The sequence below is a fragment of the Seriola dumerili genome, unplaced genomic scaffold (genome assembly GCF_002260705.1).
Source record: "Seriola dumerili isolate Sdu_G_001 unplaced genomic scaffold, Sdu_1.0 BDQW01000047.1, whole genome shotgun sequence".
Lineage (NCBI taxonomy): Eukaryota > Metazoa > Chordata > Actinopteri > Carangiformes > Carangidae > Seriola > Seriola dumerili.
The window spans coordinates 875,954-891,534 of record NW_019174302.1 but is presented as its reverse complement, the minus strand read 5'-3'; the positions used below and the strand labels follow the sequence as shown (position 1 = coordinate 891,534).

At 40.2% G+C, this 15,581-nt stretch overlaps 2 protein-coding genes across 2 annotated transcripts; one reads left to right on the top strand and one right to left on the bottom strand.

The window, feature by feature from the left end:
* Positions 1 to 29: 29 nt before the first annotated feature.
* eif2b1 (eukaryotic translation initiation factor 2B subunit alpha) lies at positions 30 to 3,916 on the bottom strand. Its single transcript, XM_022739807.1, has 9 exons — positions 3,630 to 3,916; positions 2,766 to 2,867; positions 2,509 to 2,645; positions 1,946 to 2,062; positions 1,193 to 1,305; positions 1,012 to 1,080; positions 848 to 923; positions 484 to 609; positions 30 to 233 (listed from the first exon to the last, which is right to left on the bottom strand). The coding sequence occupies exons 1-9, from the start codon at positions 3,640 to 3,642 to the stop codon at positions 78 to 80; spliced, it is 909 nt and encodes a 302-aa protein (XP_022595528.1). The 5' UTR covers positions 3,643 to 3,916; the 3' UTR covers positions 30 to 77.
* A 1,274-nt stretch (positions 3,917 to 5,190) lies between these two features.
* Positions 5,191 to 11,314, top strand: bcl7a (BCL tumor suppressor 7A). Its single transcript, XM_022739876.1, has 6 exons — positions 5,191 to 5,333; positions 7,488 to 7,569; positions 8,528 to 8,624; positions 9,237 to 9,386; positions 10,637 to 10,740; positions 11,233 to 11,314. The coding sequence occupies exons 1-6, from the start codon at positions 5,242 to 5,244 to the stop codon at positions 11,305 to 11,307; spliced, it is 600 nt and encodes a 199-aa protein (XP_022595597.1). The 5' UTR covers positions 5,191 to 5,241; the 3' UTR covers positions 11,308 to 11,314.
* The last annotated feature ends 4,267 nt before the right edge of the window (positions 11,315 to 15,581 follow it).

Here is a 15,581-nt window from a genome sequence, read left to right as displayed (position 1 = left end):
ATAAATCCCAAGCCACGCCCACTGACATCTGTTTAGCTTTTCATAAGATTTTTATTTGAGAATTGTGAGGCACGGAGTTATAAATAAAGCTTGATGAGTTCGTCGCTGACGGCGGACGGGGTGAGGACTCCCAGGTCAGTGAAGAGGAGGGTGATGAGGGAGGGAGGTGTGTAATCAATCATCGGATGCTCCTCTGACAGGTTCTGGACTGTCTTCAGGGTGTCTGCTTTGTACTGTGGACGAAAGGACAAGACATTACAGTTGTGTAATAAAATATTAGTACAATACCATCAGTGTTTCTTTTCTATTCGTTAACGTTGTTAAATAAAAAGTAACATTTAAAAAAAAACAATGTTTAACGTCTTTGTGCAGGAGTTGGATTTACATTTTTTCACTTCTAAAGAATTCCCAAACTGTTGCCTACGACTGTGAACACAAAGTAAGACTAGACATGAAACTCTGTCGTCATACATGACGCGATACCTTGAATTTATCCGGCACGTCCTGCTGGTTGAGCGGATAGAGACGGACGAACTTGAAACTCTCCGCCACGACGTAGAAGGGCTTGTTGTGAGCTTTCGAACAAACCGCCATCTGATAAGTGCCGATCTGCGAAAGGACGAAGGTGAAACATTTAGGCCTGTGTTTCTCATTACATCAACACCTCGTTTATCTGATGCATGTGGCCTGTATCACAGAGAACAGTTGGGTTAGTGGCTACCTGGCGTCATAAAAAAAGCTGGAGTAGCTCACCATGCTAACACCAGGGAAGCTGGTTAACCCAGACACCCAGACTGAGCTGAACACTCTCTGTGATACAGGGCTCTGACTATTTCCTGGAACACACCTTGTTGATGATTCCTCCGCTCTCCACGACTCCCTCTGCACCAATAATAACTAGATCTACCTTCTCCAAGACATACCTGGGAAAAAAATGAGAGAAATACACTAAATAAACTCCGCTCAGAGTTCAAGCTGACGATGTGTGACACTGATGATAAATGTATTTACCCCACAGCTGCATCCAGGACCACCGTTACTGGAACATTGAGTTTTCTCAGGGCTTCGGCCATTTGTCGCCTGAACAAAGACATTTATATAAAACACTGATTCAATGAGTGTGTGTGTGTGTGTGTGTGTGGGTCTCGTCAGAATAAAACTGGGACGCATTTTACTGACACTATTCACTCACCCAGCTGAGTCAGGCTGCGATTCAGTCACATAGACAGAGAAGCGTTTCTTCTCCGCTGCAGCTTTTTCCAGCACTCTGAGCACGACTCTGGAGTAGGAGTGAGTCAGGATTTTCTGCAAGAGAAACGTTTGGATGACAAATGAGAATAAATGAGTCCCTGTCTGAATACTGTGAACAAACTGTGTACAAACTGTACTTAAATCCTAGAATCACTGGCCAACTCACAACGTGTCTCTCTGGACGATAATAACAGTCACAGCAGTCAGGATTTAGACCTGCTCATAGTGCAATAACTGCTGTTGTGGATGACACTGTTAACCTGCTTAAAGAAAATCAACATTGTGCTGTGCTCTTTGTTTATATGTCCCAGGAGTTTGATGACAAGATTTTGTTCAATAAATTGATTTCCATTGGTTTTAATGATTCTGTTTCTGGCTGGTTGTCAGAGTTCAGACTGTTGTGGTTTTAAATCTTCAAATGGTTGATAAGGTGTCCCACAAGGATCAATATTAGGTCCCTTACCATTTACTCTAGACATTAATGATATGTATTTTCCACAAAAAAACTAAATGTATGTATTTTAAAAGAGCACAGAGCTCTGAATCTGATCTATACTCATAATAGAGATACAGTCCACACAGTACAGCATAACAAATTCTTAGGAATTTGGATAAACATCAAATAGTTGTACAAAAAAGAGCAAACTAACATTTTATTGTCCACGTACGTATGTAAAACAAATACTGTACTTACGGTGCCATCTTTGATGAAGGTGTGACAGAGTTTAGCAACTTTGGTCCTGGACATTGAGATCTTCTCTAGAAACAGTTCTCCTCTCTCCTCCATCACCTTCTTACAGCGCGACAGATCCTGAAATACACAGAGCAACAAAAGTTAGTGCTCGCCTTGTAATAACATATTTTTTGTGACACTCTTTTTGATGAAGTTAATGTAGCTGTTTGCTCTCATCTAGGAGCCAGAAATTCATAGTATAATAAAATGAAAAAGAAAAAAAAAAGAAAAGCAGCAATGAATTCCACCGGCTGTGGAAGTCGGTCATTCAAACAAACAAGTCCCAAACACACTTCTCTTTAAGCCAGTTCAAAAATTCCACCAACAAAACTCTGTGCAATTTTTTCACCTTTGACCTTTGACCACCAAAATCTAATCAGTCCATCCTTGAGTCCAAGTGAATGTTTGTGCCAAATTTGAAGAAATTCTGTCGAGGCATTTCTGAGATATAGTGCTAAATACAGTATGTAGGGCTGTTTCAGACGTGATGTGGACCAGCAGTTTGTACCAGGCAGGTAACTCACCTGGTGCTCCAGTGATGTGAGGCTGATGAAACGCAGGAAGAGCTCTCCTCCTGAGGACACGGCCACAGAGGAGTCCACTCCTGTCAGGCAGTTTGTGGCCCACTTCAGGCTCTCCCTCAGACCCAGGATAGTTTCACCTGAGGGGGCAGGAAGAGTTTGTTGAACAGGGCTGACACCAGGACGCACCTGGTCTGTAAAAGCTACAGGAGCTACATGATTCACAGGTGTTGGAATGACGGTGCTGGGAGTGAACTCACCTTTGTCTCTCTTGAGGAATTCAAGCAGAGTGCGGATAGCGGCCACAGCAGAGGCTATGTCCGGATCTTTCCTCATCTGAGCCCTGAAATACTCCACCAGCTCTGACCCGGGACAGAGCGAGACACAGTGAGTGGACCAACACAAAAATCTGAACTCCAATATCCTGTTCTGATACATCCATTGTTCACACCTATATAAGTGAACACATCTAACCCCATACACCATCAAACTCTGGTCCCTACACTGGTGAAGTATTACTGTGTTACTGGATTTCACAAACATCCAAATACATTTTATTTGCAGAATTAAGATGAATAAGGGTCTAATAAGTGCAGCCCAGTCTGATGGAACATAAATATAATACAATTAAAGTTTAGAAACTTACATAGTAATAAACCTGTTTTGACACAGAAAGCAGCGTTCAGTAATAATAACCCAGTCTTACTTGTGTAACTGCTAAAGATTTATTAACATCAGTAAACTGATAAATTTTCTGAAACTGAAGGAAATTCTGTTTCATTAAAAAATGTAATTATTATATTAATAGCTCACTGTTCAGAGTATAGCACACTTTCCTCTGACTGCCATCTTGAAATGACATCATTCCTTTAAAGGCTGTAATATTGTGTTAAATACATAAAATAATATGTTAACATATTCATCAATCCAACAGAAATGGTTTACTCATAATGTTGATGATGTAAAACATTTAAATTGCAGATAAAATTCAAACTTGTAACTCTGTTTAAGGACCCCTCCCATGTGTTTCACTGTCCCCCCTCACTGCCTCACACCTGGATAGGTTTAATATCTGCGCTTAAACACATATTATGACACTAAATGAGAAGCTTGAAATAATTTACCTTCTTCATTCATCGTGAAACGAGCCGGAGAGGCTAACAGGTGTAGTTTCTACGGTGAAGACAAACCACGGTGGATCACAGTCTTTACTGAGTCCACAGTTTTATAACGCTCCTTGTCACAAGTTAAATTATTCACGAGACTCAAGACAAACCTTTAAACAAACTATTTATGTCACAGTTTTCAAACTACCGCAAAAAAAAACACGTTAAATTCTGTCTGGACAGTGTTATGTTGTTGTCAGTGACTGCGGAGCTGCACACCGTTAGCTTCTGAAGGGGTGCGTGTTGACGTGTCGCGGAGAGATGACGTAGTCACTTCACGTGCGGTCGGAGAAGTCGAATTCAGTTTGGTTTTGAGGGATTTGAATAAAAGATTCAGGCTTAAAAAACTAGAGTGTGGTTGTAGTTTATACAACGAATGACTATTTCATTTGTTTTTTTCTTTATTTATTATAAATGATAATTCAGAACAGCACAGAAGAATTTCCTAAAGCTTATTTAAATTTGAAAAAACGCTCACAGTGACGAAGACCTTCGAAAATTACCATGCTGCCCTCTGGTGGCGTAATTTTTAAATTACGCCACCAGAGGGCAGCATGGTAATTTTGAGTTTCTCTTAACTTTACTCATCAATCATTTAGTTTTTCCCAGTTGTATAGTAGGTAGACTGCAACAATAAGAAACATTAGATTTTCAGTGTGATAAGATTACATAGAATTTCAGTGTGTAAACTTTTGGCTGTGGTTGGCACTAAAGAATAGTTTGACAAAATATTAGGAGACCATATGCTATTCATAGCAAATCTTAACTGAAGTTCGAGCATTAGCTCTCCGGATAGAGATCTTGTCTTGGACCAAAGTTTTGATCAGTTTTTGATGGTCACAAAATAAAAAGGAAGACCATCCTTAATCCAACAGTTTCAAATTGTTGCAGAAAAGCCTTGAAAAGCCATAAAGGTGAAGGTGAAGGTTACAATGATCATTTGGGAGGCTGCAGTGTGTGTGTGTGTGTGTGTGTGTGTTGTTTGGCCTAAACCTCATTGATTTGAACAGGGTGGGCAAAATAAAAGTCAACTTAACACAGTGCAGTTTAACAAAACCCTCCTTCAAAGAGCTGAATCAATAGTCTTTAATACAGGTTCACAATGTATTACAATATAAAGAAAGTGTAGACATCACAAATTAGCAGCTGCATCTATCTTTTTCTTTCTGTTTCTAATTTATTTATGGCTAATGATTTATATATGTTGTATATTTTTATTTGATATGCTATCTATCTATCTTTCTATCTATCTGGATCTATGTGGATCCAGGTTTTATGGGGTAAACCTGGCTCTTCCCGGTATATCCGGGTGTAGTTGCCCACTTCAGTCCGGCTCCGGTACTTAGTTACTTGCCCTGTATCCAGGCTGTTTGCTGGCTCTTTGTTCTCCTACTCACACAGCAGGAGACAGATCTGTCTTCATAGTGCAGCTGCAGCCGTGCTCCCCCCCTCCCTCCCTCCCTCTGTGCTCTATCGGCCTGCGCATGCGCAGTGGCTCCTCTGTGCGCTCTACTGTTTGCATTGTGTCTGAACTGCCGGCGAGCTTAAAAATATTATAACCACCGCGGCAATGTCGGGCAGGTCGGTCCGAGCTGAGACCCGGAGCAGGGCGAAGGATGACATCAAGCGGGTTATGGCCGCTATTGAGAAAGTACGAAAATGGTAAGAGGACGAAGAGAAAGAAGCAGGCTCGGTTATCTAACACGAGAAAGGCTTGCTTGTTGGGGGAGGAGAGGGAAGGAGCGAGACGGAGTGAGGGATGAAATTGAAAGAAATTAAAGGACGGTTTTTGAACGGGATTCTCGGCAGATGTACTTGCAGCTCAGGTGCACCGGGGCGCACTAGTGCGGTGCACCACCCCGACCGTCGTTCGGCGGCGGAATCAGACATGTACCCGGTGTCTCTCTCTCTCTCTCCTTTTTTTTTTTTTTTTTTTTTTTTTTTTTTTTTTTTTGTCTCGCTGATTTTAACGGGAAGGGTTGAACCCAGAAGCCATTTCGATGCAGTCACATGAAGCCATTGCTGCCCGCTGTGGAGCTCGCAGCGCGGGCGGCGGCGGCGGTTTTTAGGACCGAAACGTCCAATAACTCTCGACTTGGAAACAATTTGACGACGGCGCTCCGGAGTCGGAGCAGTTTAGTCCGTCTGGAGTTTTAAATTAAGCGCTTTGAGTCGCCTTTAGGTCTGATAGAGAATAAGGCTCGGTGGGGGTGGGGAGAGGGAAGTAGGCTACTGTAGTGCATGGCTGAACACGTAGTGACTCAGTCTTAACGTTTAACACAAGAAAAAACACATTTTTATTCACATTTAGCAGCTCAAACACACATGGAGTCAATCTGAGAATATCTTGTTTTTGGATTTTTGCTGTTTAACCCCGAATTTAGCTGATGATTTTTTTTTTTTTTATCAGGTGGTTTAATCAAACGTCCCCAGGTCAAAGTCAGAAGTTTTTCTAACGAAAAAGTTGATAAAATAAAACAAATGATCAAACTGAAATATCATTCAGAGTAAATATGGAGCACGTGACATTTAACATTAATGTTTTGATGATTTATGTTTTCTGACCTTTTCTACTTTATACTTACGACTTTGTAGTAAGAATTTGTTTTCTGTTGCTGTAAACTAACATTATTTGTTTAAAAGTTACTTTACAGTGACTTCAAGATAGTTGATTAATCGATTAGTCAAACCACAGTTATTGTACTTCTTGATAAATTATTTAGGTCATTTATTTTGAAGCAGATATGTCAAATTCACAGGTACAAGTTTTTCTTTGTTTTCTACATTAGTAAACTGAATATCATTTGATCAATCAGGACAATAATCTACAGATTAATGAAAATGTTGATTTTATGTTACTATAGTGTTTTTTAAAATCATCATTTTGGAGCATAAATGATTAGTCAGCTCAGTCAGATGATTAAGTTGTCTTTTTTCTTTTTAATTTTTTAAGCAATAATGTCTAAAGTCATTATAATCAGTTTCTCAAAGTGAATATTGATTATTTTCTTAGTTTTCTGTGGGTTTTGGGCTGTTGGTCACACATAACAAGTTATTTGAATATGTCAACTTCGGCTTTGTGAAATGGAAAATTGAGATTTTTCACTATTTTCTGAGCAAATGATTCAGGGCTGCGACTAAGGATTATTTTTATTACAGGTTATCGCACCAATTATTCTCTCCAGTGCTCTTATTGATGTAGAAAATGTCAGAAAATAGAAGAAAATGTCTGTCACAATTTTCTAAAGCCCACGGTGATGTCTTTAAAACGGCTTTTATCTTATTGTATTTAGAGTCTGTGGGATTCGTTAGTGATTTTAGAGCGTATTTATTATAACATGACATTTTCCATTCATGAACAGGTTTAAGTCATTTAACATTCTTAGTTTTCAGCTTCCCAAATGCTGTTTTATATCATTGTTAACTGAATATTTTTGCGTTTTGGGCAGATAAAACAAATAATTAGACAATGTAATAACTGGCACCGGGAAATTAATGACAGTTTTAGACAAACAGGCTCATAGATTATTAGAGAAGAAGAAATTGTAGAGAGATTAACTTGTAATGAAAATAATCTACAATTGCAACACAAAACTAACCTCGCTGTGCTTTTAAATCATATCACTATAACATCTCATCAGGAACCTTTTGTTGTTTTGTAATATTTATACGGTGTTTTATAGAATGACTGCAGTGCTTTTTGCTTTGCGTTATTTCACAGCATGTTGATTCAGAAGTGCCGGGGTGGTAACGTGTCGCTCCCCAGAGGTTTTGAGTCATCTCGTGTTTTGTTTTTGTTTTGTTTTTTTTTAACAGGGAGAAGAAATGGGTGACTGTTGGAGACACGTCCCTTCGCATCTACAAGTGGGTGCCAGTGACGGAGCCCAAGTCAGATGATGTGAGTTCAGCCTCTTCAGCGACATTAACAGACGCACTATCAGCCACATGTTTTACATTTACATTCAGGCAGATGCTTTTATCCAGAGTGAGTGCTGCTGCCCCTGCTCTGACAGGAGCTCGTTCCACCATCGAGGAACATCAGTTAATTAATAAATCTTTTCAGAATCAGCTTCTTTTTTTTTTATATGTTTATACGTATAATGAATCTGACTCCCACTTCCTGTAGTTTTTAATGTACTCACACACAGATCCAAGGACAAACGGCTCAGGACGTGACCTGCAGCTAAAACAAAACAACAAAGCTGAAACAATTACCAGAAAAATTCATCTTCAACTACTGATTAATTGTTTAAAACTGAAACGCCAAAATTCTTTTATATCATTGTTAATTAAATGTATTTGATTTCTGGACTGGTGTTCGGACAAAAACAAGCAAGTTTAATTAAAAAAAAAAAAAAGTGGAGTCGTGATGGGAAATTTTTGTTCTTTCTTTTGTTTTCAATAGAGAAACCAATCAATCAGTTTGCTCTACAGTGAAAAACATCTTTCATGTCAGGCCTGAAACTAGGATAAGCAAACATGATGGCTGATGATGGCCATTATCTACAGGCAAGAAGGTGGAAAGATTATATATTAACAACAAAACACAGTGTCCATATACAGGTCAAACTGTGACTGTAAACTGTAACGTGTGGGAGCAACTGGACTGCTGAGATCAATATGTTCCTGAATGGACATACAGTAGCTGGTTTATCTACAGGATATCCATGTATAGATTGCAGTAACATTAAACTGTAATATATAAAAGGAAAATTTTGACCTTTGTTTCAAGGCTTAAATATTTTTTGTAATGCATATTCTTTTTCCTTGCTGCACCATTTTATATTTGTTTGTCTCACTACATGTTAATGGGACTGTAATGGATTTAATTTAGTGTATTTTTCTCTCAATTGTAGAAGAACAAGAATAAAAAGAAGGGCAAAGATGAGAAGTACGGCTCAGAGCTGACGACTCCAGAGAACAGCTCCTCTCCAGGCATGATGGACATGCATGGTAGGTACTGAAGGCTGGGGATATTCTTCTTACTGTCAGTCAATACCATGAAGGGACTTGTTCAAGAATGAGTCACAAAAGTGTTGTTTCATTTTTAAAAAGGCTCGGTCACCTGAAACATCTGGGCACTGCAGTTACGCTACCAAAACAGGAAACAGTGTGTTTGTTAGGGACTATTTTCAGCGGTGGATTAATCCACTTTTGATGCTCTAGTGAGTATTTGAAGTAATGAAGCAGCAAACACTGATGTGTTTTTGAATAGTTTCTGAACAACAGTGAAGCCCTGTGGCTCAGAGGAATAACACCAGGCTTAGATCAATTTGTAAATGTTGCTGGTTTAAGTCTTTTCATGGGATTTACTGACAATAAGAAAAATATGGAATAACTTGTTCAGCTAGGATGAAAAGGGACGCCTTTAATTCAAACATCTAAAAGAAGCATCTTTATTGCTTGTGTTTGAGTAATTGAGGGAGATTCTGCATCTTCTGTGAAAGATATGAATGTCAAACTAATTCTAATGATGAAATACAGAAGCATAATAAAAATGTGTTTGGTGTCTACGATGAAAGTTGGATAATCTCAAACTAAAATGAATCGATCTGTCTCTGCCAGACGACAACAGCAACCAGAGCTCGATCGCTGACTCATCCCCAGTGAAACAGGAAAACAGTTGTAGCACCAGCCCCGCCCCCGAGCCCACCGCCTTGTCTCACCGTGAGAACAGCGAGGCCAAGACTGACCAGAGCCCGGACAGCAAGAGGGGTCAGACTCACACACACACACACACACACACACAGATCGCATCACTGACCTCCAGTCAACAGCTCGCAGGTGGTGGTGATGCTGAACGGCGAATGACGAGCCACATCCTGTTTTTTTGTTTTTTTTTTCGTTTTTCTCCCCTAATCTCGTCTCTGTCTCGCAACATCAGGACGAGCGGCGTCACGCTGAGAGATAATTAGAGTGGCGGCTTCCCTGTCATTAAATACATAAAGTGAAAATACATGAAGGGACACAGACACACTGCAGCTGCGGCTCCCCCAGAGATTTCAACCGTCAACCTTCTTCTAGGTTCCTCCGTCTCCGCCTTACTCTCACCCTCTAGCTTGACGGCAGTTTTACACCTCGACCTCGCGTCTGAATAAACCTCCAGGTCACTTCATCTCGCCCGTCATATTCCTGCAACACAAGTCACACGTCTGAACTGAAAGTCACCTGATGACGGTAAAAGGCTGCAGCAGCTCAATGAACGGAGAAAGTAAATAACAACTTTTGCCTATGGGGGGGGGGGTCGCTAAATTTGAGAATAAAGTCGAAATATAATGAGATTAAAGTTGTAATTTTAGGTTGCGTGTTGATTTAGAGGGGAAACATCAGAAGCTTTTACATCTACTTTAGGTTTCACTAATGAGGAGAAATTTCATCTTTTGGCTCATCATCATCATCATCATCATCATCATCATCATCAGGACAATGAAAAGACTGAAGAAACTGAGTTTATTCTGTCGTTAGACAAACAGCAGCTGCCACTGACTGTTGATTGTAATATTCATAGAAATTGTTTTGTTCTCTCGAAATTTTACATTTTTACAATATTGTGACTTTATTACGATTCTTCTTTCTAGAAATAATAACTTTTGCCATAAAATTACAACTTTTTCTCTTGAAATATTCTCAAAATAACGACTTTATTCTCGAACATTTCAGAGTTTTTTTCCTCAGTGTGACTCTGATACTCCGTCTCTTTCTAATACTCCACTTTACTTTCTCGCCTGTTGCTGAACCAACACTCACCTCTGGCTGAGAACAGTAGTGTGTCTCAGCTGTGTCAATCCATTCAGACTCTGCAGTTACTCTGCTCAACCACACAGTGTCATTAAAGAGTCAGAGACGGGGTCTGCAGCTGCAGCACATCACCTGTACTGTGCGGCGTGCAGCTCGCTCTCTGTATTTGCTGTGAAATAAAGAACCGTGCTCCTGGTCTGACGTGTGCATGTGTGATCATGTTACAGGTAAGACCATCCCTTCATCAGAGACCTCAGAGAGAGCACAAAGTGCCAAGAGAGACAGCCTGTCCTCAGGGGAGAAGGACTCTTCAGACAGCAAAGCCACTCAGGTACGAACACCTGTGCACATCTGTCTTCAAACTCCAGTCACACCTGATCCGTGTGACCGTGACTGTTATTTATTTATATTTGATTCAATCAGGAAGTCACATTCACGTCAAAATCTCATTTACAAGTGATTCCTGAGAAGATAAAATACAAATAAATAACAATAAGAAACATTATATACTGTATTAAACTGTTAAAGAGTCAAATAAACAACATACAGATTTATTTTGTCAACACTCTCTTCACTGACTCGTGTTGACTTCACTGCTACACCTACAACAGTCAGTGTTGAATGGATATTTGTAGTCACATAGATACAGTAGGACCGTGGATACACCAGGTGACAGTGAACTGGCTTCGCATGGGGAGTTTTGTTCACGAACGTCCGTGTTTTTATTATATAAAGTTGTAGAATTTTAAATGTAGAATTTCCAATTGATGACGTTTTGTATTATTGCTGACGACTGAACATTATCCGTCTGTTCTCGCTGCAGGACTCGGAGGCGGAGGCCCCACCCAGCAAGAAAAGCAAACTGGAGTCCTCATCTCAGGACTTTGAGGAGAGTTAAATGTTTGGGGCTGAGTTCCCCCCCCCCCCCCCGTTCCTCCCTCCTTTAGATAATTTAGTGCTAATGAACACGTTAGCCTCCCTCTCCTCTTCCTCCCCCCCACCTCCTCCTTCTTCACCCAAACTCCTCAATACCAAAGGGAGAATGGACGTCTCTCTTCCTCCCCCTCTCCCTCACCCCCTGACGTCTTACCCCCCCCCCTCCCCTCTAATTTGCCACCTTTGCCCTAACACTCCTCTGCCACAGAGGGAGAATGGATATTACCTCTATTCACTGGTCCCCCTCCGTGCTTCCTTCCAGTTCTCCACACTTTTTCACTAATGCCAAGAGAAGCTCTGAACCCAGGCTGCAATCCCCTCTGTGACCAGGGGCGGCGCTGCCAGCCCAGCCCCGCCCAGCCCAGCCCAGCCCAACCCAACCCAACCCAACCCAACCCAACCCAGCCAGCGCCAGGCCAGACCACAGACCCTGACCTGCATCTGTGACTAAGAGAGTCAACACTGGGGATCTGAGAGTAGGACGAGGTTGATCCCGGACGCTGCTCTGAGACCGCTTTTTAAAACGTTTCACTGCTAATGGTTTAGCTCAGGATAACTCAAGAGGCTAACCTGGTCTCAGATCAGTGGCTGGGCGGGGAAACCTCCACCCTAAGACCACGTCACTTCAATCCTCCCGATTCGCCTCCTGTTAGACTAATGTTCTATATTTGTTTAGGAAATGTTTAGGGTTTTTTTCTCAGGAGGGTCAATGCACTGTTATGGTATGTCACAATCGATCACAGATAGATTTGCTGCTGTAGTGGATGTCTTTTTTCTCTATCCATGAAAAGTTCTCCATTCACGTTTTTTTTTTTGTTTGTTTTTTAAAAGCGAGTTAGTTTGTGGTTCGTAGAGGAAGACGACGACGGTACTGGTCAAGATATTAACTCTTGGATAAGTAGTGAAGACAAGCATAGGTAGCATAGGTCCTGAAGGCGTGCCTTGAGTTGCTACGATTAAATACATGTTTTAGGTCAGACAGGCTTTGAATTACAATTTTGGTGCCATTTTTTTTATTTTATTTTATTTTTATTTTTTTTTGCCTTATAATTGTCACTAATCAGTTTGATCCAATATTTTTATTCATCTACAACCATTTGATTTTATTTAAAGGAACAGTTCAGCATTTTGGGAAATGGTTGCTGGGAGTAAAACGAGACTGATACAACTTTCATGTCTGTCCAGAGGCAGTTAGCATAGCTTAGCATAAAGACTGGGGGGGAGGGCGGCAGCTAGCTTGACTCCGCCTACCTGCACCTCTAAAGCTCACTGGTCAATACATTTAAAAAAAAAAAAAAAAAAGGTTTTCTTCCAAGAAATATGTCTTTTAAAAAAAAAAAAAAGACAAATAGTGGTTTTATATGTGGTGACTTCCTGGTGGAAAACTAAAGCTTTTGTACTGATTAAAAAAACAACAAAATAAAGTGTGTTAATAAGTGATCTTCAGAGGTGCGGATGGGACAGAGCCAGGCTAGCTGTTTCCCCCCGTTTCCAGTCTTTATGCTAAGCTAAGCTAACAGACTCCTGCTTGATATTTACCGTACAGACGTGAGTGGTATCGATCTTATTTCAGTCACATTCCCCGAGATGTAAAAACGATTCCTTTAAAACAGTTGGAGACTGGAATTTGAACACTACCCAGAAGTTAAATTTAAATTTGTCTTCTGGACATTTGAACATCTGTGAACCTCATTAATCAGAACTCCTGGTCTGTGTTTACTTCAGGTGGCACTTTGTTGTTGTTGTTGTTGTTGTTGTTGTTGTTTTCTTCCCCCCTCTAAAGTAGAACCAGACCAGTTGCTGATACTGGTTGTTTTATTCCCCCCCCCCGTCTGCTCCACCATCACGACTTTGATTTCCTCGCCTCCCATCTCTGTACGTGTTCTGTGTATCACTACTTATCTCTGACCGACATGTTTCTGTAGCTCACCACAGAAGGGTCCAGTCTTTTAGCTCAAACATTGGTTCTAATCCTCCTTCAAGGTGCTGTCTGTCGGCTGAATCCATACACGTGCGGCATCAAGCTCTCGGTTTTGCTACTTGAACTTCATCGTACGGATTCAGACCTATGACCTCTAATGTACAACCTCACACGTGTAAGATGTACTTTGATTAATCAATATTTACTTGTGAATATGGATTGAAATCAATTGAATCACTGCAAACCAATGACTTCATGACATAACAGGGGCTATGGAAGTACTTCATGACACAGGATTACTTGATCAGATTTCAGCAAATCAGCATTCACATGGATGGAGAGAAAAGAAATGAAAAAAATGACAATTGTCTCAGTTCAGAGGATGGATTAGCATATACCTCATTCCCAGTCCAGCAGCGCTGGAACTTAAAATGCTATTGTATTGACATTAACAGTTATAAACAGCATTATGTACACTCAGTTTAAGAAAAAACAAATCTCACTTATGTTGTAGCTTTCACCTGATCGAGCCGATTGCTTATAGTTTGCTCATAACTGTGCGTAAGGAAAAAAACAAAACAAAAAAAAGCTGTGAGATATAAAATCTTGTATGTTGGTTTTTTTTCCTTTTTCTTTTTTTTCTTTTTCTTTTGGTTCGTTTGTTTTTTTTTTTTTCTTGGGACCATTTTGTTTCACTTTAGATCTTGTACAGATTTATGGTTTGGTTTGACTTATTTATTCCATCAGTAGTGCTTGGTTTTTATCATGTCCAATGGTTTTGTTTTCTTAATAAAATTCACAAAGTTGTCGGTGTTTTCTCGACTGTTTCGGTGGGAAGGAATCAGTGTTAGAAAATCTAATCTACATATATAGAAAGTTGTTCTTTCACACTGTGCTGTTGATTTAACTTTTATCTATATATATATATATATATATATATATAAATACTCGCTGTTTCCCATTCACTTCTGTCGAAGCCAGAACGAGAGACAACTTTAAATGTGAATTTCCTGTGATCTCCAGCCGACTTCACCTTTCACCTTTGCTCCCCTTTGATGGAGTCGACGCTCTTGGTCGGCCAATAGAGACACCGCTGCACTGTCTGCAAATCATTGTAGCTATGAGCCGACTCACCTCTGTCTCACCATGTCATCTTTATCAGAGAGATTAATGCTGGGTCGGTTTGGTCGGTCGCTCGGTCCTCTGGAGCTCGTGTAAACTGCATCGGCTCTTTGCTCCTGAACCTCTCAGGAGAAAATGGATCTGGGGATGAAACTATAATGATCAGAACATCAGTTCATCCATATTGTCCTGTTAGAAACAGGAAGTAGACCGTCGTTCCTGCTGGAGTCAACAAACACAAACACAAACTTCTTTTTTTTTTTTTTTTTTTTTTTTTTTCTTAGTATTTCTATAGGACTGTTCAGGAGTATACAGTACATAGAAAACAGTGACATTTCTTACACCACATCAACATCTGTAAAANTGTGCGTAAGGAAAAAAACAAAACAAAAAAAAGCTGTGAGATATAAAATCTTGTATGTTGGTTTTTTTTCCTTTTTCTTTTTTTTCTTTTTCTTTTGGTTCGTTTGTTTTTTTTTTTTTCTTGGGACCATTTTGTTTCACTTTAGATCTTGTACAGATTTATGGTTTGGTTTGACTTATTTATTCCATCAGTAGTGCTTGGTTTTTATCATGTCCAATGGTTTTGTTTTCTTAATAAAATTCACAAAGTTGTCGGTGTTTTCTCGACTGTTTCGGTGGGAAGGAATCAGTGTTAGAAAATCTAATCTACATATATAGAAAGTTGTTCTTTCACACTGTGCTGTTGATTTAACTTTTATCTATATATATATATATATATATATATATAAATACTTGCTGTTTCCCATTCACTTCTGTCGAAGCCAGAACGAGAGACAACTTTAAATGTGAATTTCCTGTGATCTCCAGCCGACTTCACCTTTCACCTTTGCTCCCCTTTGATGGAGCCGACGTTCTTGGTCGGCCAATAGAGACACCGCTGCACTGTCTGCAAATCATTGTAGCTATGAGCCGACTCACCTCTGTCTCACCATGTCATCTTTATCAGAGAGATTAATGCTGGGTCGGTTTGGTCGGTCGCTCGGTCCTCTGGAGCTCGTGTAAACTGCATCGGCTCTTTGCTCCTGAACCTCTCAGGAGAAAATGGATCTGGGGATGAAACTATAATGATCAGAACATCAGTTCATCCATATTGTCCTGTTAGAAACAGGAAGTAGACCGTCGTTCCTGCTGGAGTCAACAAACACAAACACAAACTTCTTTTTTTTTTT

Bases quoted from the DNA above. Each gene is read 5' to 3' on its own strand.
- eif2b1 (XM_022739807.1), bottom strand. The intron at 2,646-2,765 runs GTGAGTTCACTC...CTGCCCCCTCAG, and splicing joins ATTCCTCAAGAGAGACAAAG to GTGAAACTATCCTGGGTCTG. The intron at 1,306-1,945 runs GTAAGTACAGTA...TTTCTCTTGCAG, and splicing joins CCTTCATCAAAGATGGCACC to AAAATCCTGACTCACTCCTA.
- bcl7a (XM_022739876.1), top strand. From the start codon at position 5,242: ATGTCGGGCAGGTCGGTCCGAGCTGAGACCCGGAGCAGGGCGAAGGAT. The intron at 5,334-7,487 runs GTAAGAGGACGA...TTTTTTTAACAG, and splicing joins ATTGAGAAAGTACGAAAATG to GGAGAAGAAATGGGTGACTG. The intron at 8,625-9,236 runs GTAGGTACTGAA...TGTCTCTGCCAG, and splicing joins AGGCATGATGGACATGCATG to ACGACAACAGCAACCAGAGC.